The following is a 25,537-nucleotide window of genomic DNA, read 5'->3' as shown; positions in this document are numbered from 1 at the left end:
AATGTGCAAAAATTTGATGTTAATTATTCAAATTTTAAGCACATTTAACTGACTGCAGGTGCAGTTTAAACACTCTCTTTGACATAAATAATATTTGCCCAACTTTCTTTTTTTTTTCTCTGGGTTTATTTGTGTTTCTAACCCTTCAAACATTGGTTAATGATTGTGCTCTTAACAATGACAGTTTTAGGTGTCTATGGACAAATGTATGAGACCTTTGTATTTATGTCCCATTTACATAAATACAGGCCACACTGTTGTGTCACACTTGTCTTCTTCATGTGTGCATGAGTATATAAGTACAGCCACAGGCACAATTCTTATTTATAAGTCAATAATAAGGCTTTTCATGTGACCCATGCACTGATTTAATCTTGTTTATTTATCTTCCAACACCCACTGACCGACATCCTGAGTGTCAGGGCCTCAAATAAAAATCTTTGGCATCAACAGGAAGTGACGGGGCTTTGAGAATTTTGTAACAGCTATGGTATGCTATCCTGTCCCACACTGATTCACAAGTGTCCAAAAAGGAAACAATGCCATTCCTTGCAGCAATGGAAGCGCCGCAGACACAAAACGGAAAAGCTTGATTGGTTTTAAATGGACAATGGTGGTCAGTAGGAAACTTAGTAATTACAATAAGTTTGCATAACAATGATGGCAAACAATGCTGTGACTGAGAGAGATGACTTTACCTGGATGTATTCAGTGAGCCCTATGTACTCACAGATCCAACTTAAAACTCAACAGTGTTGTCTTGGACATAGTAAAACATTTACCATGTAAAATTAGACAATAACAGACACTCAGTGTGTTAAAGAGATGAGCTGAAGATTATTCATGTGCGCTTTTACAACTATATAAGCAAATAACTGAACTGAACTGTCTGGATAGTACATGTGGCATTTTCATGAATTCTGTACTGATTCTCTTTTGTTTCCATTTTACACAGGAGGGGAAAGAGAGCGGATGACAGCCAACCATGAGACTTACCTGCTCATGGCCAGCTCACAGAATGACATGGAAGACTGGGTCAAGACGATACGCAGGGTCATCTGGGCACCTTTTGGTGGAGGTCAGTACGCATAGCTGTATTACCTTATTTTGTAACTAACTAGTTTCTGTATGTTTTGTTGAGTGTTAGATCTTCTGACTAACCATGATACATTTATATAAATGTAATTTCTATTCATTTGAATTTTGGAGCTTTGTTTCTTAAATTTCCCATGCATTAAGTCATAATTTAAGTCCTCAGTACTATTATTCAGTAGGGGTAATTCCTATGAGAGCTGAAAAAAAAAATTATATTAGTTTTTACAAATATAGTTTCACTAGGATGATATGCCTTCTTCAAAGCTCCCGTGGCTCATACCAGACTATAGTGGTTCATAGCCCACATTGACCAAAAACCAAGAGACATGTTTCAACACAGCACTTCTATCTAGACAGACAGTGAATAGATGGGGCTTGGTTGGCCCCTTTGTTTTCAGAGTACTGAGTTTGACGTCTATTGCAGTTGACTGCTCTTCAAAAGGACAAGTCAAATGTCAAAAATGCCACAAGAGAGGTGGCTCAACATTGGACCAGAGCTGGGCACTGCCTGTCCCATAGGCATGGAAAAGCACACTCCAGCTCATTCACACTGTAGAAATAAAAGGGCACTGAATAACCATAGGAGTGAAACAGTGAGAGCAGCCCAGCTCTAGTTGTCAGTGATACTAAGAGGAGGAATTTGTCAGTTTAATAATTGCTATAGTTTTTAAGCTTTTAAAGTGGGACTTCAAGTTCTTGTGAGAAATGTGCAGCTGCGGCTTCTCCGTTTGGATTATTAATGGTAATTATAAATGGCTTGCTCCCTTTTTTAGAACACCTCATATTAAATATATTTGCATATTTTACATCTGTTTGTGAACAAATCATCAGAATTCTTGTATACTGCAAGGACAGCTGGGCCAAGCTGCTATAGTCATTTTTTTTTTTTTTCTCAGTTTACAGGCTGGTGCACACAGTGATACATGTGACTCAGAAAAACATTCCCAGACTCATGACCAGTGTGTCTGGAGGGATGTCATGCTTTTCATCTCTTTACTGCACTATTTTATACTCAGCAGGACTTTTGTTGGAGTTTTGTGTGTTGCTTTTACTGTATATGGATTTATCTCCTAGCAAAAAATTTTTGTGAATTCACTGCAGTTTTGTGTAGCCTAAAGAGATCTTTGCTGCTGTCGTTCTTGGGTAGTTTTTGGTTCTTTTTAATATGTCAAAATACAAGAAGATTTTGTGGATTCCTTTTTGTATTATCTCACACAAATTTATTAATCAACATATTTTCCAGAAGCTTGTGATTTGTGTCCATTTTAGAGGTAAGTAACTGTTGCTCATATGTCCTGGATGTGGCCTTTCCAGGGATTTCACATGTGTTAGTTGCCTTGTTTAAGTATTTAGAATCATTTGAATACTTTTGTCCTGAATGTGTGTAAATTACCTGTCTAGATACGGAAATGTACTATCCTATACTGTGTCGACCAAGGCAGCACCTGAGTTACTAAGTTTTCTTATAAATAATAGACATTTATTCCAAAGCACTTTGTGTGTTCCAGGTATCTTCGGTCAGAAGTTAGAGGAGACTGTGCGATACGAGCGACGTTTTGGGAACAAACTGGCTCCAATGCTGGTGGAACAATGCGTGGATTTCATCCGACAGCGGGGGCTTCAGGAAGAGGGACTCTTCAGGCTCCCAGGACAAGCTAACCTGGTCAAAGATCTGCAGGAGGCCTTCGACTGTGGAGAAAAGCCCTCTTTTGACAGGTAAGAAGCAGGGATATGGTGTAATGGGATTCTCAGTCATTTTAATGTGCACTTGATTTGTTAGAATTTTGGACTACAGAGAACTGGAAGCACAGGGAATTGAATGGTAAATGGGAAGCAGATTTGTTTCCCTTAAATTTAAACATATCCAAACACTGGCATTATGTGTCTCTAGCAATTATTCATAAATACATTACTATGAATTTATTATTTTTATCCTATACTGCTGACTAGCGCTATTTTTAGTACTTATTTTCACCAGTGCTGCTCTTCTTTTGATCATTTAGTGTTATTAATTTAGCTAAATTGTGTATATTTTGTCTTTTGTGTTTTGTTTTCACAGTAACACTGATGTGCACACAGTGGCTTCACTTTTAAAGCTGTATCTCAGAGAGCTGCCTGAGCCTGTGATTCCTTTCCACAACTATAATGAATTTCTGGCTTGTGCAAAAGTGCTCAGCAAAGATGAAGAAGAAGTGAGGACATCAATAAAAATGTAAATTCAGAATTTTTAAAACAAAGAAATCTACTCTAACATTGGTTGTATACAGGGAATAAAGGAGTTAAGAAAACTTATTGACAGTCTACCTCCAGTAAATTACAATCTCCTCAAATACATCTGCAGGTAAGTTTTTTCCCACAATGTGTCATTAAGGAATAGTTTATCTCTATGAAGTATATTAATAGGTATTCTTCCAGGTTTTTAGATGAAGTGCAGTCATACTCAGGAGTGAATAAGATGAGTGTGCAGAATCTTGCAACAGTGTTTGGACCCAATATATTGCGACCCAAAGTGGAAGATCCAGTAGCTATCATGGAAGGTCAGTGAAATGGACATTTAAATGCTTCATATTTAAAAGACAAGTAATACAAAATCCTGTGCTTTAGGTACTGTCTTGGTTCAGCAGCTAATGGCTGTTCTGATTGGTCGCTATGACGTTCTCTTCCCTCATGGCGATGACAGCCCCACAGCTCTAGAGCTTGTAAACAACAACAATATTGAACTTTCTCAGCCACAGGTGCCCACAACTACCTCCTCCAACACCCTGGTGTCTCAGAATGCTGAGAACAACAATGTGCAGGTGTCTCGACAGTGTGTATGGGAAGCCTCAGACTCTCCTTCTCACAAACACTCAGACAACAGCAGCTCTCCCAGATCTGCCAGTCCTCATAATGGAGTGACAGCACACTTTGACATCACCCGCAGCCCACCTCTGACTGTGAAAAAGAACTCTGCATTTGGTAAAGGCAGTGGGATTGTTACAAATGGGTCCTTTAGCTCTTCCCCCTCCTCAGACCCCACTCTGGACAAGTTGCTGATTGGGGGCGGGACTTTAACAGGACGCCGGACTGGCACAATCAAAGGCTCAGGTACAAAGATGGGCACTGGTGGAGTGGCAAGTGCAAACAACACTGGAGGAAATGTGCGTATGGGTGTTTTGAGCACAGACACTGGCAACTTCCGAAATGCACATTGGATTTCAAATGGCTGCGTGACTTTACGTGACAACAATAAAGTCACTATTGATCAAATGTCTAATCAGAATCGTCTCTCTACGTATGACAATGTCCAAGTAAACCATCAAAATGTGCTGCAGCAAAACCAACTCAACAACACCTGCCTGAGCAGCAGCTGTGAAGACAAGCAGAGTGTAGACAGCGCTACCTGGTCCACTTCGTCATGTGAGATCTCTCTGCCAGACAACTCCACCTCCTGCCGCTCTTCCACCACCACCTGTCCTGAGCAGGACTTCTACACAAGCCACTTTGAGGACCTGGATGCACCAGGACAGAAAACAGAGACTGTCCCATCAGCAGCGGCAGAGGGGGACCGGAGTAGCCTTAGAGAGGGGGAAGGTGTGGGCAGCAACAGTCGAGGCTCCACTAGTAGTGATCATGCTGACTCATTCACTGGACCCAATGGAGTTGGGAGTCACAGTGCTCTGCACAGCCTTGTGGCCAGCCTCAAACAAGAAATGCACAAGCAGAAGAGTGAGTATGAGGCCAGGATTAAGAGGTGGGTTTTTACAGTGACATTTTTTAACTTATTGTGTCTGTGGAACACATATTAACCTACTCACTTTTTCACGTTTTAGCTTGGAGCAGCGTAACCAAGAGCTGGAGACAGAGATGGTGAACCTTCATGAGGAGTTGGACCAGGAGAGGAAGAAGTACACCATGGTAGAGATCAAACTGCGTAATGCAGAAAGGGCGAAGGATGATGCTGAGCGCAGAAATCAGATGTTACAGAAAGAGATGGAGCAGTTCTTTTCCACATTCAGTGACCTGACAGCAAACAGTAGCCCAGCCACTGAGCACAGGAGAGCAGATCGCAACAACACCATTTGGATCCAGTAGGTCAAAGACACTGAGGGACATGGTACTTTACCTAAATATTGTTTATTGTTGATCTGAGTATCTCCAAACGGGATTTGGTGGTTGCTCTTTTTACAATGTATAGTGTTTAAACTATTAAATTAGGGGAAAGACCTTAAATATGTTAAAATCACCTGGGGTGATTATAGTACACTGTTATTTACAATGTCATTGTCAAGTTAAAAGGATACTGCAGCAAGTCGGAAGATTCAGCATTTTACTTCAAAGGGATAGATTGGTCCAATAAAATGACCAGCTTTAGGTGCTAAATGTATCCCTCTTTGTTGCCTGTTCATGTACATATTGGGAAACAGTGAAAATATGTGTCAAACTGAATATAATACATAGATGTCTATGTGAGTTAAGATATGTTCCTTGCACTTATATGTGTCTTTGAAACTGAGTGGAGTGGTACTGTGTACAGTATAGGCACCTGTGCTATGTGCTGCTGCAATAACTTTATGACCAAAAGAGCCCATACTGTAAATATTGTATAGAATACTGGAATGGCACGTTTTATCATATGTGGATAAGATTGTTTCATGTTTTATAGTTTGCAAAAATCTTGCACGATGAGCCATTGATGACAAAATACAGTACGTGTATCATGTTTCTTCATTCTCTATGGCAAAAATGTCATATATGATGTATACAATACTATAATACAGTGTATAAAATAGATGATTTTAAGGAGCGGCATGCCATATTTGAGTTCCACATTTAAAAAATTGAATCTATTAGATAAGTTCTTCTGGGAAAGAAAATTCAATGCACAATTGGCTCTCAAACACTTTTGGATGTAATTGCATTTTGAAATGTAGCTTGAAACCAAACTGAATGCTTCAAAATATTTTGAGTCTAAGTAGCCTATAGTGACATTTTCTTTTTTTGTCCTGCAGTCAGTAAGTTGCAAGTGTCTCTGCCGATTCCATTGAAGTGTAAACTAGAAGGAAGCAATACTTGAGACTGAGTTTAAAGATATCTTGTTATAAATAAAGTCTAAATTAAATGCTGGTCTGGACTATTTTAATCTTAAGCAATACTACTTGACCTCCAGTGCACCCAGATTTAAAACAGGTATCATATAAAGTCATATTACATTTGAAGTAGCTTATACAATTAAAAAATACACAATCATTAATGTGAAAATTGTATTTTATTATGGCTACTTTTTATAATAATGCAAAATAAATCATAAATGAAACAGACATAGCCCAAGTTCAAAGATTTTGTTTATTTTCAGTCACATACATATACTGTTTTTACATACACAGTTCCTTTAAATTGTTGTGTAACATCTTTCTGTATTTTTATTTTATTTATAATTTTCTTTAGCATTTGTTTAAACTTTATTTAAAATGCTAGAGCCCAAAGCTTCAAGATCAGCATGAGAACAAATACAGGTACCATTTTCTCAATGTCAAAAGTATAGTCTGTTAAAACTGCACAGAGTAAAAGAAAAGCCAATTGAAGATAGAGAGAAGTTGTAAAAGTACATCACCTGATTCAGATGCTATACAAGCTTGAATTGTTCTTAAAATTACATGTGATATTTGTTAACATCGGTTGACCTCCTACAGCAGCTCCCTGTGGGTGCAATAAAGTGTTTATTGCATTGTTGGATCTTATATACAAGATGGAGTAAGATCACAAATTCTAAAATGGGACAAAAAGGTTGGCACAAGTGGTTGGATATTACTATTGTGGCAATATAGTGAACTGGCAATTATGTATTATGGCCCAATTACTACTAATAAATAATGAGAACTATTGTTGTGTCAGCAATTTAGCACTCCTAAGGTGAGAGAATTTAGACACAGATCCAAACAGTTTGTACTGAAGGGGGGCAATGACATTCTCACAATGAATCAAAAAATATTCATTGTTTAAAAACAAAACTAAACTGAATTGTCAAATCACATCTTCACACAGAGATGACACTGTAATGGCATCTGTAATGATGTGCATTACAAAAATCAAACAAAAATCTCTGGTACATTCAATGCTAGATTTCCAGCCACCAGCCTTTGCAATGTTATGGTGCTATGATTCCAAAAAAGCACCTACAGAATTGTCATAAAATTCACATTTAAAAATAAACACAAATTTGTTCTGTAAATGTCCTGTAGAAAAAAAATGTAATAATATTTGTGAGATGGTGAAAGCTGATAATGGTAACAGTGAGATTAAAATGCATTTGCACCCTGTTATGTTATATAATAATAAAGAGCCCTGGCCAGACACTGAACGAAAGTCTAAGTGGTTGCCTATCTAGAGACATCACCCTCTACAATGAAATTACAGGGACCAAGACCGAATGAAAATCCTCCAATTAAACAAAAATAAATTTGAAGTTATTAGTAATAAGTAATGAGTGCAGAGCTGAACAATCCATATGCAAGCTTTTTTAAATATCACACTAAAATGAGAATTTACTCCAGCCAAAGTTGTGTAGCATTACAATGCCTGGATGCTTAGTTGCTTAAGGGCTGTGACGAGAGGTTAAGGCAGAACAAAATGAGCAAAGGAATAGAGAAGTGAGAAAAATACATTTCAACTGCATCCTTCAAAAGGCACTTGCCATTGTCAATGTCCATCTATGAAAATAAATATATTAATGTTGAGACTGAGGAATACAAAATTTAAATAAATTGGATGTGACAGGTGCCATGGAGAGAGCTACATAACAATGGGAGATATGGATGTCAAACTCACTTAACTCTTTGAGAAATCACAGTTATATACACTTCAGTGAATACACCCCCATTTGTTCATGTTAGTTTACATAGATCATTTTTATACAGACGTGTATTTAGCATACAGTGAGATTAGCATTGTTTTCAGCCTAACCATGCAATATAACAGCAAAAAGTGATGGTATAGTGGGGGGGCAACACAAGTGTAAAGCAGTATTGTGGCAAGGTGCAGAATAGTAAAACAGAAAAACTCAATATTGTACTGGCCTTCTGTCCCACTCTGTGTACTCTGTCTTACAACTGTACAGAATTACATTATTTACATGAAGCATATAGGGGGTGTGGCCCCCATGTGCAAGAAATCCCTACAAATCTACAAATCCCTGCAGAATTACACATAGATGCACAAATCAGGCAACCGTTCATTGAGGGCATAAGAGTGAATGGGTGTTGAAAGTTAAATACAGCAGTGTTGTCACATAAAAGATAGAATGTTTACATTGTACATTGGCGGTAAGCAAAATGGCGGCCCACCTTGCCACAGTGGATTGAGCTTAAATGCCTGTGCAAAGAGTTGGGACACCAGCAGCCAGCCAATATGCAAGTTCACAAGAAATGCAGATTTAAGCAGTAATTTTTCCATTTAAAACATAAGGGGCAGTTTATACGCAAAGCAACAAGGTTAATTAACATTATACTCTTATTTAACTTTAAATACCACTGCTGATTTTTAAACAACAATGCACAGGCTTAAGATTTTATTTCAGTTAGGTTATTTATTTTTTTCTTTTTACATTTTTTTGTCTTTTCACTTTTTATTTAAGGTTGTTCATTCACCTCCTGAAGAACATGGGGTTGCGCAGGCAGGCGGCTAGTCACCTGCAACAACCGAGGGGTCCAGCAGAGGTCTCCAGGCTGCTGTCAGTGTCTGAGGCCAGGGTCTGGTCGGTGGACATGGATGAGATGTCGTTGATGGAAGAGGATGGAGGGAGGCTGTCACTGCTGTTCACGGCTGCACCTGTGCTACGGAAAGAAGCGCACACCGGGGTCACAACATAACAGAGACCAGCACTGCAAGATAAGGCACTACTCAGAACAACTGACACATATTTACAGCATAGCAATAGTTTTATAGATAAAAACATCCACAAAGTCACAATCACTTCTGTTTAATGGGACAGACACACAGCTAAGGTTTAGCTCCAGCAGGACACTGAGCATCAGACTGCAGAGCATTTTGCACTATGCAATATAAAAACAATATTACTAAGAGTGCAATTCATAGTGTGCTGTAAGCCAACTTTTTATGTTAGAATTTGTTGACAAAACATATCTATTTATGCACAGCAGTAAAAGTAAAGTATCTAGAATGGCAGCAAGTGCAATTTCAGTAGTAAATTGCATGCTACGGTTTTATAGTTAGGCTGTATATTCATAGTGCTGCAAACAACTGCTGCTTTCTTTAGCCTAATGTGTTGCTCTCTATGGAAAAGTGAATCACAATGATTTAGAAATTTCATAAAGACTACTGTTAAGGATGGCCCATAGGGTTCCAAAAACACTTTACCTGTGAATATGCTGCCCCTTTGTGGACAAAAAGTTAAATTGCTCTTGACAGTTGACGCACCCCAGTGGACTAAATCTTGAGCATGATATGTTTGTGCACACACAAAATTGTAACAGTAGGTAGAATCAGTAGAAAGATTCAGTAGAATCTTATTCATATAAATAATAGTAAATCTTAGCAATAGTCAGCCCAGTCTAAATATGGTCTTATCATAGAGGGTGTCAAAGGACAGTAGGCAGGAAAGACAGAGACACATGGAGTACAGCACAATGGGTATGTTTATCTACAGGGAACTCCAGTAAGGTTGTAATAAATTCACTTACAGAGCCATTAGTTATGCACTGAGAGTACCTGAAGGTGAAGGCTGTCCCTTCACTACGCCATTCTTCGTTCTCTCCTCAAAGTTCATCACCTCTTTGTAAATTAACTCTGCCGAGAAGACATGTGAATCAGGATTTGTACCAGTTAGGCCTATGCTGTGTTACTATGGTGCAGGACTTACCTTTCCATTCATCAATAGAATGTTCTCTCTCATCCAGTTGTTTATCATAGATCTGAGGTGGAGGCTGAAGGACACAGTGAGGACATATGATTAGTGACATGATTAGTGATTTTGATTGGTACAAAATATCAGAATGTATTTGTTGAATACTAAAACAAATGCATTATTTATACTATTGATGAACATTGGACTTGTAGTCAATTTCTGGTCATAAACAAAGTCCTATGACTTTTTTTCTATAAAGGACACTATTTGTAAGACTTTTGAACATTTGAAAGATTTTATATTTAGTTTGGAATGACATGGTTTGCTATGACAACAGTCCACATTTTAAATCTATATGGAGTACAATAAAGCTCATATAATACTGTGAAGATTACTCAGATCAAACTTGCCCAATCAAAGACAGAAAGAAGTGGATCAATGGTCCGTTGATAAGGCGAACTCACCGCCTCCACCTCGGCCGGATCATACCACACGTTAATGTACGGGTGTTGTAAGGCCTCGTCCACTGATATCCGCTTAGCTGGGTCTATGATCAGCATTTTGGACAGCAGGTCTCTGGCCTGACTCGCTGAAATAAGGCAGATGAAATAATGTCAAATCCTTTATGGACTTATTGGCTAGAGAGGTTATATGCAGATATTTATGATGTGACATGGTTTATTGGTTAAGATAGAAATGTTGTTTGTACTCTAAATCATCATATTCCAAATAATCACATTCACCTCCATGTTAGAGAATGTATGTGTTAATAGGCTAGACTCAAGACATTGTGAATTTCTGTGTTAAATTAAGAATCATCATTGAACTATGGCTTGGGTCTGGCTCCAGCTCAGCAGCAGTCTGGCTTGCTCTAGCTCGTACACTGCAGTGGTCTTCTTTGCCTCACCTCCCACTCTCTAACTCTCTCTAACTCTGCCTCTGTAGCAGTGAGCGGCCGGAATACACAAGTGATTCTCCACATCTTTAGTCAAGTTGGCATGATGCCACAGCAGAGCAGCACAAGCAAAATACAGGCAAAATGCAGTCCTATAGTCATAAAGCCCTATGTAATATTAATGTAAATGTTCCACAATATGGAATTAAAACAATCACATGCATTGATTTGAGTCACAAATTATGTTAGGATGAAAAACAAGCCATCAGGAGCAATAGTGCTTCTTTCTGACAATTATTTTTTCAGTTTTTTTCAGTACAGACTATCTTCATTTCATGTAATTTGAAAATCACAATCTGCCAGACGTATAGAGTTCATAAATCAAACATTATTGGCAAACACCTGCTTTGCAAAACATGTATAGATAACCCAAAATAATATTAGAAAAAGATAAAAGAGACATGCTGCTAGTAAATAGCTCCATGTATTTCAAGACGTTTGGGTAAAGTACTGTATTTTCCGCACTATTAGGCGCTCTGGATTATAAGGCGCACTGTCACTGAACGATCTATTTTCAAACTTTTTTCACAAATAAACCGCACTGGACTTTAAACGAAACACAACAGTTAGATGGGTCAGTCGGACTTTGTTTGGTGTGTTTACAGTGACTCTGGGCTTTGTTCAATTGTGGCAGGTAGGGAGGGTGCTGTCTGGACCGCTGGATTGTTGGCGTGTTCGCAGTGACTCAGTTGTTCAGTTGTAGCTAGAAATGGCACATTGCACTTGCTTTTTCAGTTCGTTCCTCCGTTCCGTTCCTCATCCATTTTGCATGCGCTGCGAGTGGTGCGGCTTTGTAGTTTACTGAAGTCATGCTGGGACACCCGAGTGTAGTAGTAGTAGTAGTTTATTTTCTTTGGTCAATTAACATAATCATGCATCATATAACAATGATTTAACAAAAAAAACAAAAAAAAACAAATTATGCAGTTAATGCATATAAATAAGGTTATTCTGTAGACCGAAGGGGTTTAGGCTGAAGTTTAACACTTGTTTTGCCAAACCCTATTAACATATAGAATAGGATACAAGATGGCAGAACTATTTACAGAAAACAACCAGAAAAAGTCCTCTTTTATGAGAGCAGGAAAGAAAATGTCCTAAATGTTATAGTATACACTTACACAATACAGAACACAATCCAATATACGTTAATGTTCATACACACACACATGCTCCCTGTACATGTTTATTTATTATTTATTATTATAATTTTTATTTATTTATTATTATTTATACCTATTGGTTTATAATATACACTTAAATATATAAATATAATTGGGGGTTACAGTTAATCTGTAGGTTTGATAGGGTAAAATATGATTTATTGTATTTCTCTATATTTCTCTATAATTTTAGTCTTATATATTTTTTAAATGTGTAAATTGTTTTAGAGCCTTTTAAAGTTTCATCGAGACTATCCCACAGATTATGATGGAGACACAGTGATTTTTCAGGCTGGTCCTCACAAGAGCTTTCTGAAAGAGGCATGATCCTCTCAGATTGTACTATTGAGGATTCGTGTATAGGGTGCTCTAGATCGCGGGGCGCACAACCATTTTTTATGGGGTTGGAGGCTTATGAGCACGCCCTATAGTGTGGAAAATACAAACTTAAACTTAAATTTAAACTTAAAAAATCCTGTTACATCAAAATCCCAATATCTATACTGTGTCCTATTTTGAGTACCTTTACCTTCACCTATAAACATAAGTTGTGGTAATTTTGATAATCATTTCATATAAGTAGAAAAGGACATAGACTATATTTTAATATTGCATTGCTGTTACTGGTCAGCACTCACCTTTGAGTTTGTTGTGCTCAGAGTCAGCAGGAAACAGGCAGTCGGGAAACAGCTTGGGGAAGGTGAGGCCCGCATATTTGGGCCTGTTCTCCACATAGTTCCTGACTGTGGGCTGGAGTTTCTTCATGAACTCTGGAGAGGGGGTCCCAAGCTGCTCAATCACTTTGTTCCATTGGTCAATGTCTGGTATGAGGGTCAAGGTTATGGAAAAATTAACAACAACAGTCCTGCAAAAGCTAAACCTGTCCCCAAATAATATGGAACATGAATGATGCAAATATTGATATACTTTATATCACAGGTGTCAAACATAAGGCCCGGGGGCCAGATCCGGCCCTCCAAGACCTTTAATCTGGCCCTCAGCTGATTTTCTACTAAAATATTTTAATTATATTTTCTATTAAAATATTGGTAATTTTCTGTGGTGTTTATCACAGCAGTGTCTCCAGTGTCTCTGTACGTGCCCCTCCCACCAGAGCAGCACAAATGAAGACTTGTCTCTTTCCAAATGCTCTTAAAGGACGATCGTTTTGACTGTTGACCGTGACACCCTCATCAACAAAATGTCCAAAATGAGAAAAGTGGAGCCGAGTGCAGGATTTCCCAAGAAAAATTGACTTATTCCTATTTGCAAACAAGTTATTGTTAAAATATTGTGTTGAAATTGCATTTTTCTTAAAGTTTCAGGTTGTTCATAATATTATAATATTTTGTAAAAGAAAGAGTTCATCAATTAAAAAAGATTTCTGTAATAGATTTGTGTTTCTCTGCACAAATATTTGAACTTATTGCTATTTTTGGGGTATATATGCTATGAGTTTTCTGATCCGGCCCCTTTGGGATCAAAGTAGGTTGGATACGGCCCCCGGACCAAAATGAGTTTGACACCCCTGCTTTATATGATGTAGACACCTGAAACAATAAACAAAACTTTCATTCCACCAGATGCCTAAAACCAGTCTAGGGAATTTTATATTTTGCTAAATTTTTGCTCTCAGCTAAAAAAAGGGCATAATTAGCATCACACCTTTGTAACTCAGTGCTGTCCTAATACATGTGACATGACGTCTTCTGTTATCCTTCTTTCAAATGCACAAATTACAGTGGAGCTGTCAGAAGGATACGATCAGTCCCAGGGAACAGCACTGTCCCTCTTATCACCTCTCCATAGATACAGCCCAGTGACCACATGTCAACTACGGCAACACACAGGTATTCTCAGCATTACAGCATTATAAGCCACTTCATAATGGGGATGTAATGTACCAGCTGTCTGAATACTACAGAATGCTACAATTTACAAAACTCTTGACTTTTATTTCATGTTGTTGAGCAATGTTGTGATAAGATGAACTATTTTAGTCAAGAAGCAAAGTTTAACAGTTTGCTGCAGTGTATTAATCAAATAGATTGGATAGTCACAAACAATTCCAAATTTACACAGTCATACAGTGATCTAAACAAAACACAGGAAGTGCATCAGGCTATTGCAGTGATTATATTGCACAGTTGTTAGGTTGTGAGCTCTGTTTTTACAGAAGGATACAATCTCTCCCTGGGAAAAGAATTTTATGGCGCACCATTTCTCCCATAATGCATCCTACTGACCAAATATCCACTGCACACAGCAAGGAGAGAGCAAGGCCAGGATCAGCAGGAAAACAAGAGAAGAGGCAGTCGTTAGTGTTAGACAACCTAAAAAGCCAAAGGTGAATAGAAAGCAGTGGTTATTGAGCCAACATTTTAGATCAGGCATGCTACATGCGTAAATAAAACAAGTGACACCACCAGACGACTAACTAGTGGCACAGATACTGGAGGTGGCAGAAGCTCAATGATGGCATCACACTTGTTATGGCAGAATCAGTTAATGAATCAGTTTGTGACTTATGCTGGCAGTGAATCTCTCACTTCTTATTCTGGGGGCTTTTCATCAATGACTCATTTCTCATACAACTAAACTTGACATTAGCACATTTTCTCACCTTCATATGATGTGCTTTATATACAAACTTTAAATAAATAGTTGGTATTGCGCACCATTTTCTTTGTATCCCATTCCAAGGATGACCTCTGGAGCTCTGTAGTATCTCGTCACTACATAGGGGGTCATCATGAAGCTGGTGCCCGCAGTCCTGGCCAGACCAAAATCAAGGATCTTCAGAGTGCAGTCAGACTTCACTACTATATTGCTTGGTTTTAGATCCTATGGGTGGCAGAAAAAAATATGTGTGGTTGTTGGTAATATAGAATTACAAGTGAAACAAATTAACTAAATCATCACCCAAGTTTAAGATTAAAGTATTCAGAATGAAAGTGACTTAAGTTTCCACAAAAAATATTATCATTGCCACAAGCAACGACTAATCATGACTACAACAACTCACTCAGCACATGCTATTGCTGCTACTAGTACTTTTCGCACAGATAATTTTGTTGTATAGAGTTTTTACTTATTTAGCATTACTAGATAAAAATAGTTTACCCTGTGGATGATGCCAGCAGAGTGCAGATGTTTGATACCACACAGCATCTGGTAAAGCAGGTAGGACATTCGTTCATGATCCAGCTCCATCTGAATAACCTGGCACAAGTTGGCATCCATCAACTCCATCACTAAATACCTGAAGACAATAAAACACTTGTTCATTCATTGATATTTGATGGTTTATTGGAAAATAATGGTGACTTTCTGATACTTACACATCCTGGAATTCTTCTAAAGATTTCTGTGGTGTGAAGACATTTAATAAACTGATAATCTGAAAGAGAAACGAGGAGAGAAATAGTGTAATTGTTTAATGTGCATCAAAAATAGTTGAACAGATAATGTGTTTGTGATCATGGATATTACATAAGAAAGCTCTGAATCACAAGTTGCAGTCAACTAATCACTTGCCCAATGAAATAGGTTCATTTTCTACATTTTTCTGTTAACGACTTGGACAGATGCCATCTTAATTTTAAAATAAAAGTGTACATTTTATGGTGATTTGGCACATATCTTTGATGTATCAGAATACAATTTTAAACTATATTTCAGATAATTCTATGTACATCACCAAGACATTTCTGATACAGAGGAGCAACTCAGAGTGTTAACAAAATTATTGGTTCACTATCTAGAGCTAGACAAATTGCAGATACTCAAGAGGAATAAAATTTAGAATAGTTCATTAAACCTAATCTCTGATTGCTTTCCTTGTATTATGAGATCATTTCTGCTGACATAAAAATTGTCTACAAAACTTAAAATTTCACAGAATTTTTCCACAGCCTGCATGTATGTCTCCTTTGCTTACATTTTTATGATTGACACATTTCATGAGCACCAGCTCCCTGTATGCTCTCTTTGCATGAGTCTGGTTCTGGAAGGGTCGGCTCAGCTTCTTGATGGCCACATTTCGGTCCAAAACAGCATCATAGCCCGCACTGCAGAAGGAAAAGAATAAGACTGAATGAATCACTCATCCCTATCTGTGCAAATACATCCACTCGCAGTGCCACTGGTCACAGCAAGTATGACAAGTTCTGCTGACAAAGACACATGAGAAGATGGATGACTTTATTGTTAAGGCCTAATAGAAGGCAACACAACACATCTGAAATGAAGTGGGAGGGTGGTGTGTGGGACCCTATTGTAAAGTGGACATTAGTACATTAATGATATGAATTGGTGTACTAATTCAATAATAATAAATTCTCATTTATTTGAAAGAAAATGTAATGCATACACTTTAAGCATTATTTTCAAATATGATGAATGTCTCTCCTTCTTCTCCCTGAATTTCTATCACTACTGTCCAGTCTAAGCAAAACAAAAAGGCAGATGCACTTTTGTGGAATCTCATTACTTTTGATCCAGTTTGATCCACTATATTAATAAAAAAGAACAAAGATTTACCTCTATTTTGCATATATTTTGTATTGATTCAGGAGCAATCACAGTTGAATTCTTTTGTTTTGCTGACTCTGTATAATTCCTACCTGAGAACCATTTGTGTTTGCCTGTTGTAAGAATTTATGTCTGTTTTCATTACACCATTCCACGGTGGCCATAAAAGACTTATAAAGGGAGGCTGCTACACAAGTTGCTCTTCTGTTAAATCTCTCCACTTGCTATTTGTGCAAGCTAAACTTCCTGTTTGAATGCTGAGTGGGTTTGATGATGACAGGGTGAGATGTAATATGATGTTTCTCTCAAGAGAAAAGCAATTATAATAATAAGTGTGTAATATCAGTTTTGTTTGAAAAAGATTACGTCATCAACAGCTAAACTAAGTCCTCAATCCTCATATATTTTGCCTTGTTTAATGAGCCAATCTGCCTTATACTGATTAAGGTTAAGGTTAAGGTTAAGGTTAAGGTTAAGGTTAAGGTTAAGGTAGAGAGAGATGAGCAATTAATCAAATTAATTAGATTAATTTGTGTTTTTAATAATTGAGGTTTAGAAAAATAGCTAAATTGTGAAATCAAAGATTACAGGCTTAATTCTAATATTCATACTCACAAAGCAGAATTATTGTGCTATTAAACAATTAACATTAAAACAAACTATTAAAACTAAACTATTACATATAAATGTAAATAAAGTAATAGGATATGATAAGAATTAAAATGTATATAGTGCTTCCCCTGTCTGAAAGTTTAGTAGTCCCCGCTTCAATTAAAATAGACCATAATCTTATATTGTGTGCAGAAAAATTTTGATTTTAGTCACAGGTGGACAGATGTTAAAGTAAAAGTGATTATGTCATCCAAAAAAGGATTAATGCACATCACAGCTGATATAAAAAATGCTGTTTGTGAAGAGTTATTTACTTACTTACTTGAGTTATTTTATGTATATGTGTAGTGCTAATAGTCATATTGTGGGAAAATCATAATAGTATTCGAAATAGCTGAGAACATATAGCAGCATTGGACTCATGAATGAAATAGATATTTCCATCTCTTTTTGACCCTCACAATTACATAATCCTCTAGATGGGCACAGACCCAATATTCTGGCTTTACTTGATTGTACATGGTGGTGGTGACTTGTGCTCCTCCTGTTCTACACTGATGTTGTAAATGAAAACAAATGTCTTATAATAAATAAATAATAAATAACATAATTTTCCGTGGCATCGCACTACTTAAACTGGACTGTTTATATGGAATGAGTCTGTGAGAGAGGCAGTGACAATATCAACATCACTTGTGTGCACTCTCTGGTCTGTACCCCACTGTGACTCATAGTTGCTGACCTGGGTAAGACTTATCCATGCATGGCCACTAGCAGGAATATGTGCAGGAGAATAAGTAAGTGTAAAGCATAAAACAGCTTTGAAGCCTGAAGAGAATAGAGCACCCAAGGCATGGGAAACAAAGGAGGCCAAAAAGATCAGATGAAGTGAATGAGTTGGCAATCACCAAATCAACTATATGGATAGTGTTAATCATGAGAACATATGAAGGGTTAACAAGGGTCTGCTATAGCATGATGACCCAGCAGGAGCACACATGACTCTACCGCCCAGTCGTACGATGGAGACTGATTCCTTTAAGTGCAACGCTGGCAGTGGTTTTGTGCATTCTGTCAAAGAGGGCATGGAGTGAATTACAATGAACTATGAGCCTGAGCTGGGATCTGGATTAAGTATTCTCTTAAGTGCTCATGCTGCTAGTCCTTATGCTCCACACAATCGTATCCTTCAGCAAGGAGCAGTTCAAACATCATTTTTTTTTTTTTTATTTTGCATTAATATCAAGAAATACATTCAAAGTTTTAAAATGTAACATATTGTGATGATCCTAGGGCAGTCCTCCTAAACAGGGGCACCTGGGCCCTGTGTCCCTGCCAGGTTAAAAGTCGGCCATCACTAATATAATTTGTCCTCTCTCCTCTTCTCACAATGCCAGGCCACTTTGGCTGTGGTAAACCACATTGCACATTTTTACTAAATCAATATTCTATGATGTACTTTGTATCAAGTATAAATTTAATCTATTTATACTATTTTTAACAAAAAAGGAATAGGCTGAAGCTATGCTTATATATTGCCAATGCTATTCAATCAAATTATTGTACAGGATACTGAAACTGAGCTTTACAGTAACACATTCACATGCCAGCAAAACACAAATAGAGCACTCACCAAACTATTCCCTGAGCTCCGGAGCCAATGGGCTTTAGATTCTGATAGCGTTTTAGGACTGTGAAGGTAGAATCTCCCACTTCCACGCTGTAGAACTGGTTGTCCACTTTACTTTTGCTCATGTTGTAATGCTTGGCAATATATGACACATCCACTTGTTTTCCAAATCCCTAAAAACATAAAGAAAGCACATTCTAGACAATCCAATAGAATGCAAAATGTCCCAAACATTTATTTTGAAAATACCACTTTTTACACCTCAAATAAGTAATCTGAAATAAAGACAAAAGGAAGTAACTGAATTGAGTTCTACACATTATCAGTCTGGAATGGCTCTCACTGAAAGCAATTGGAAAACACGAAATGTCATGACGATTACTTGAATCTGATTGGTTGAAGTGTCACAACAAACTGAAAAATTCTAACTTTTGTCCAGCCAGTTGAAAGAAAAGACATCTTCCCTGTCCACAAAAGTACAAACTAAACAGTCTGTATTGACCAAAAAATAGGCTAAAGTACATTTGTCAGTGTTGCCATGTTTGTTTTGATTCATTTGAGTGCTGCTCTGTGATTGGTCTGCCCTCCCAAGTAACCGTACAGCCACGCAAGTGAGTTTGTGAAGTTACAAATATCCAGCTCAATAATTGTATTTGTATTATAGGAAGCAGGAGTATTTAATTTAAAAGACTATTTTTCTTTCCCTAACGCGCACATACTAATTAAGGAATCAGTCTCTACAAATGGTAGCTCAACAAAAATATCAGTTAATTACAGAGTTGTTAATTACAATACCACTCTCAACCAGAGAGCAGCACTTCTCTGAGACACTGTTGAAATTAGTACCTTCACTGCTACACATTTGAACATCAAATATAGACTTATTGTTACTACAAAAAATATAGATGCAGAAGCAGTGATTAGTCGCCTTCACATGTGAAATACAGACATGCCATGCAAAGCCTTTTAATAATTTAATAAAGGCGAGTGTCTTGCAGAGCAGCTCTTGAGCAACCTCACGGTCATCTCACTCATGGTACAGGCCACCGTTTATGAGATTACAGTGCACTAGGACTTTACATTACACACTACTGTGGATGCAATTTAAAGAGAGTGAGGGAGATCTAATTCTTATTGCTCTGAAGCATCACCTATGTATTCATTATCAGTTAGTTTGCCTCTTATTTCTATAGCCAATATCAGTATTCCTAATGTATGCTTTAGTCTCTACTTCAAATTAAATCACATTATGTTGCAACAATATTTTGTACAGTATAAGGCATGTAATATACTGTCAAACTACAGTATAAAGCATACAACATACTATCACATACCAGATGGTCAGCTGGCAGTAATAGCACACCATTGGTTAATTCACCAAACCTGGCAAAAGCTCAACCTATATGCGAGACAGTGCGCTCATATCTCTGCTCTGCATACAGTGGGAAACATGCAAACCATTTCTCTTTCATTTGAGGGTAGTTGGATGTAATGCCTGCATAGGACCCATTAAGTTAGACTGATTATTACAACAAAACAAAAAGTGTGAACCAAATTAACAGATAGCCCAGCTGTGAGTTGAGCACTCAGCTATAACTGCAATTTAAAGTTGTTCATTCCCAAATATTAGTAACAGCCAGATATAATACTAAAAGTGTACATTGTGACTGTAAGGAGAAACTTGCTTGCTTAAAGAACAATAAGGGGAATCAATACAGTACCTTTTTACCTGTATGGAACACACACCTGACAAAAGGCTATCTTCACATCCAGGATTGGTTGACTGCAGTTGTATAAGAAATGCCTGCTCATAAAGACCTGAAAGACACAAGGTAAAACAGTGTTGAGAATTACTACAGCAGATTATTCATTACTTTTCCACAGGGTCCTGATCATCTTGCACCCAGTGAAATATATCTTTGGTCAGTAATAATTTTATTCTACGGGTTTTTTCCCCAGTAACTTTATCTATGCTCAGGTAAAAGACAACTTCAAATATTTCACCCTAACTAACCAAACATACACAGCAGGCCCTTTCTCCACTTTGGTAACCTGGATATGGGGCTCAGAGTGCTGTCTCATATTGTTTATCAGCAGCACTGGGTGATGAGATGGATGGACATTAAATAAATGGAAAATACAATAAATAATTATGATTTACTGTTAATATGCAACCCAAGGGACCTAATTTTACTGATAAGACTAACCATTATTTGTCTACCATGATAGGCCTTGTAGATTAATACATATAGGCTAGTAGCGGTTTTCACAATGCATACAGCTTCAATAGAACAGAAATTCAGAATTGAGGATTTCAAGATACAGGATTTTAGAAGAGTCTTATTGCCAACTGATTTTAGCTGGAGGATGTGGTAAACCAAAGAATAGGCTCCTTTATCAGATTCAAGTCAGTAATGTGCAAGGTTGAGAGACTGAGAACTAAAGACACTAAACATCAACCTATAACATAAACTACTTTTACGCCATGTTAATGTTTTTTGTTTTTTATTTTTATTTTTGTTTTTAATCATTAGAATAATTATTCCGTAAATGCATGTGTGCCTCAGTTTTAGGCAGCTTTTTCATTTATAATTACAGATTATACTATAAAAATGTTTGAGAACCCCTGAGAATGTACTGCCCTCTTGAGAGCTGTCATTTCTGAGGACCTGGACACCAACAAACCAATGAATCTAGATGCATCTGACAGCAATACTATGGGGAAATTTGTGGAACAATGAATTTATAATAAAGCATGCCAATTCAGTTTATATGTTTCCATTTCTCACTGGAGCTCAGATTAAATGTAGAATGAGTTAACTGAATGTGCTGAGAGGGTCACAGTTAAAACACTGCTGTAGTCTGGGCTAATACTGCTCAGCACCTTTTGCCCAAATGCCCATTTATCATTGTGACTGCAGGGGTAGCCTCATCAGGGCACTGCCAATTCAGAGGAGAGCGGGTAAGCAAATAGAATGATACACTAGTTTCATCATAATATGTAAAGGTATAAACATGTGACTGCTGCAATCATTTGTGATTAAAATGTTCTTGTAATAAACAATGAAAGAACTGCAGGTAATCTAGTAACATACCAAATGTATCATATTGATAATGTAGGCTATGGTTTGGAAATTGTAAACCATTACTATTAAGATGATATTATGGAATTATGATACAATGAACAAATGCAGAGAAAAGGGTCTATATAGTAACTGACATGTTATAACTTACAATTTTGTGGCTGCTGAATGCGGTATGCTGAATTTTTACCACTCCAAATTATTTCATGTGCAGTTGTTGTCATCAATAATAACAGCAACTTTTAATCAGAGTACAATATTTGGGAGAATTTTTAGGTTAAATGGCACTTAAAAATGGCATATTCAAAGTATTACTGAATTGTTTTAATAAGAAAAATGGAAATGAATACAAATAAATCTTCAATTATCAAGACAAGAAATAAAATTACCCAGCCCTGTTTGTGAAGAACAAACAGCAGGTTGGTGTTGAATGAATCCTATCTTAATAAAATGTTTTATAAATATATCTTGCAGTGAAAGGGTTTTATGTGGTAGATGGACTGAAAAAAATGAATGGGGTTGTGAAAAGAAAAGCACATGGCACCTCAAACTACAATAACAAAAAATAAAAACAAAATCTATTATGACATTAACAATAAACTGTACACTCTAGGTTGAAATTCATTTCAAACATAGCATTTTAGCTACCCAGGACAGGTTATCTCAACACGAAGATCGACCATTTGGCCCACTACTATTTACATTGAAAACAACATCCCAGTCAATTATTTTTGCTAAAGGCTCCTACCTACATGAATAGCCACCTTGTCTATTCCTTATATGCTTTTTCTTTTGCTGTGGTGCATTACAGCATATCTTTATCCCTGCATTCTTCAGCAGCATCCATCATGAGTATTCCAGTAGCCCTCTCTGTCCCTGGATGTCATTTTTCCACCATTCCCATCCCTGAGTCTCCTGGCTTTAGTGATCGCCGCCCCTCCCCCCAGCTTCATTGTGAGTGCCCCAGCTTCCCTCTCCTCTCTCCTGCAGTATATATGCAGCCATAGCCCCGCTGAGGTGCCCTAACTAAACACAGAAGAGTCTCATGTGTGGGCACTGAGGGGAGGGAAAACGCAAAAATGCCATGGAAACAGTCCAAAAGCATCAAACAGGAGTTGTGATGTAAATGTAACTGTTTGATGCAAAAAAAAAAACTGTTCCATAGATGTCTCTGTGTCACCACCCTCCAACACTAAATAAACAACATAATCTAGCTGAAAACATGCTAACACTTCAGTTTTAATCTAATAAATGACAATTTAAAAATAAAAAAAATTTAAATTGAAATTATAAAAATAAAATTACAATATATTTAATATATTATATATATATACAATATATTTTTTCAGTTGTTTCTGGCTTGCTGCGAAGTAATTAGGAGATTAATGCCTGATGCTGTTCCTGTTCCAACCAAGTCCTTTGCTCCATGCAGGCTTCCTCTTTCTACTTTTAATTTTAGCTGCACTTACAATTCTCAGGACAGTATTGTGTTTTAAAGGACTTTTGTGCCAAAACCTGTTGTTTGCACTTTTTCAGCAAATTGAAACATATTGCATTTTATTGTGGATTTTATAATTTATTCATTTCCTTGCATGCTTTAATCCAGTTTTATAGTCCCACTATTTTGCCAATACAAATTTCATTGTGAAAATATGATTTGAAGATGTGGCTCTAACCATTATTTGCTGACTGTTACTTTATTCTTATTAGCATTCACTACCAAATAAATCAAAATAAAAACTAAATGTGCAAGGAAATTCAATTAACTGTAGTGTGTGAAATAGAAATTACAACCTGAACATCAAATTAAATTTAAAGTATTGTCTTGCAATATTTTGGTCTTTATAGGGTATTTGTAAACGTTTACATATGGCAGTAAATAATTGTGCTTGTTTTAAACACAGCTATTAATTTAAAATGCACCAAACATCTCACATTCAGCTCTCACATTCAACCAGTGTCTCTTATTATTATCTTTATTTTGATACTCGACAAGGTCAGTGAGCAGTGGATGTCATGGAAACACACTGGAACAGCATCAGTGGTGTTCACTGCCGATCAAAGCCAATACAAAAGCATGCTGTAGTTCACAGTCACTGGAAACATAAACCAAATATACACAACAGATTAAGGAGACTTCAATTTTAGGCTGCCTTTGTAATTTACCAAGATGGGGTTATATACAACAGTCAGCATAGTCAACATTAAGAATCCTATATTGAGTAAACAAGCTGTCTACTTCCAAATCAATAATACTGATTATAATTGTGACCAAACCTGCAGTCACTATGGCCATAAATAGACTGCATCAAATGTGGGTATTATACAGTTTATGTTATAAAACACCAAGAAAAAAATACGATGTATTTAAATAATTCAGCTATCAAGGTCACAGCATTAAAACATGTTTTCAACATTTTGATGAGAAACTTTTACGAATGGCACCAAAGCAGCACAGTTTCTTAAGTTCTACAAAGCTGCTAGTAATCAGTCATTTGAGTCAACGCTTAAAAAAAAAAAAAAAGAAAAGAAAAACAAAGAATATGATTTCTAGTCATTTGTAGTCACAAGACCTGGGATGAGCAATATAGGCCCAACATGATGACCTTTAGACTACAAAATATTCCAAGAGTAGTCAGGCTATGTGTTATAAAAAACAAAACACACCAGCACTTCTAATAAGTTACATTAAATCAATAAAACTAAGCAATTTAACCTAGTTTTGTTTTGTTTGTTTGTGTGGGATTTGTTATGGGCCCCACATACTAGAAGTCCTGATGGTCTGCATAATGCACAAGGTGCGCAGCTGAGTCCTAGTGAGAGGTGGTTAGACTCTGCATGTTGAAGACCAACAGTAGGCCTAATAAAAGGCTTGTGTTTTGAACAGTATACGGCTGTGGTCATCCATTAACCAACTGCACCACTCCTGTATTTCTCCTATAACATCAAACAAGCATTACACAACTGCACCATAAGGCCACACGACTGCACTGATGTTTTGACTTTAGTCATCGAAACAGCACATAAAGTAGCCACTGCATGATCAGCTGATTACTATAACATAGTGTGTGTGCGTATAAAACACATCATAATAAGGCTTAATAATGCTGAGGAGATGTAAAGGGGATGGAGAGGGAGTAGGTTATTTTGTCAGGGCAAGACAACGCCATAATGGAATCCCCGCACAGTGCAGCATGTTACAAAACCAATCCTCACTGCCTGAATATTTTTGTTTTGAATAATATTCCTATTTAGGCATCGTTACTGTACCTACCTCGTTACAATAACCTACTCTTAGCAACCATAGCATATTCATCACCACTGCACTTTCAAGGCTGACGTCCACCTCGCATCCCCGCACCAAACAACCCGAGGGCCGGCCTTACCATTCCGTGCCAGCTGATGACGAGCCCAGTCCTGTGACAGTCCTGTTCAAAACATCCTCACGGAAAACATCATGCCGACCAAGTCCATTGCACCGAATCATAAAGATGGAGGAAAGGGGAAAATGTTAAAAGAAAATGGCGATGGAGAAATAAAACAAGCAGTGGTGGACGGATAAGGACTCTCGGATGCTGAATCACTTCTTCTATCCCCCCGTTCACCACCTTGCAACCATTGTGC

General features: G+C 37.3%; 2 protein-coding genes across 10 annotated transcripts in view; one reads left to right on the top strand and one right to left on the bottom strand.

Annotated features, from left to right (window-relative positions):
* The window catches only part of arhgap24 (Rho GTPase activating protein 24), a 27,678-nt gene extending 21,259 nt beyond the window's left edge, over positions 1-6,419 (top strand). Inside the window, exons 4-10 of one of the 2 annotated variants that reach the window (XM_055153476.1) lie at positions 956-1,078; positions 2,604-2,811; positions 3,155-3,287; positions 3,363-3,436; positions 3,511-3,632; positions 3,700-4,828; positions 4,908-6,419. In XM_055153476.1, the coding sequence (XP_055009451.1) occupies positions 956-1,078; positions 2,604-2,811; positions 3,155-3,287; positions 3,363-3,436; positions 3,511-3,632; positions 3,700-4,828; positions 4,908-5,169 (2,051 nt within the window). In that variant the 3' untranslated portion in view covers positions 5,170-6,419. Of the gene's footprint in view, positions 1-955; positions 1,079-2,072; positions 2,367-2,603; positions 2,812-3,154; positions 3,288-3,362; positions 3,437-3,510; positions 3,633-3,699; positions 4,829-4,907 lie in introns of those variants that run through there. The other variant, XM_055153477.1, reaches the window with a different exon arrangement.
* On the bottom strand, positions 6,407-25,537 carry mapk10 (mitogen-activated protein kinase 10). 8 transcript variants are annotated; one of them, XM_055153483.1, is made up of 13 exons: positions 25,300-25,537; positions 20,552-20,648; positions 18,834-19,003; positions 15,996-16,125; positions 15,397-15,455; positions 15,179-15,317; positions 14,734-14,899; positions 14,240-14,311; positions 12,694-12,876; positions 10,348-10,526; positions 9,953-10,016; positions 9,802-9,879; positions 6,407-8,901 (listed from the first exon to the last, which is right to left on the bottom strand). In XM_055153483.1, the coding sequence occupies exons 3-13, from the start codon at positions 18,953-18,955 to the stop codon at positions 8,759-8,761; spliced, it is 1,335 nt and encodes a 444-aa protein (XP_055009458.1). In that variant the 5' UTR covers positions 18,956-19,003; positions 20,552-20,648; positions 25,300-25,537; the 3' UTR covers positions 6,407-8,758. The 8 variants fall into 8 exon arrangements, with proteins under 8 accessions (XP_055009458.1, XP_055009453.1, XP_055009455.1 ...); XM_055153478.1 differs by having other exon boundaries at positions 20,577-20,648; XM_055153480.1 differs by having other exon boundaries at positions 10,402-10,526; positions 20,577-20,648.

The sequence above is a fragment of the Boleophthalmus pectinirostris genome, unplaced genomic scaffold (genome assembly GCF_026225935.1).
Source record: "Boleophthalmus pectinirostris isolate CB_2022bp ecotype Guang Dong unplaced genomic scaffold, ASM2622593v1 HiC_scaffold_18, whole genome shotgun sequence".
Classification (NCBI taxonomy): Eukaryota; Metazoa; Chordata; class Actinopteri; order Gobiiformes; family Gobiidae; genus Boleophthalmus; species Boleophthalmus pectinirostris.
This window is presented reverse-complemented; position numbering and strand designations above follow the sequence as displayed.

Excerpts from the sequence above, each read along its gene's own strand:
- mapk10 (XM_055153478.1), bottom strand. Across the intron at positions 19,004-20,576 it reads TGAAGATAGCCTTTTGTCAG|GGATTTGGAAAACAAGTGGA; the intron begins GTGTGTGTTCCA and ends TTATGTTTTTAG. Across the intron at positions 16,126-18,833 it reads GGAGCTCAGGGAATAGTTTG|TGCGGGCTATGATGCTGTTT; the intron begins GTGAGTGCTCTA and ends TTCCTTCTGCAG.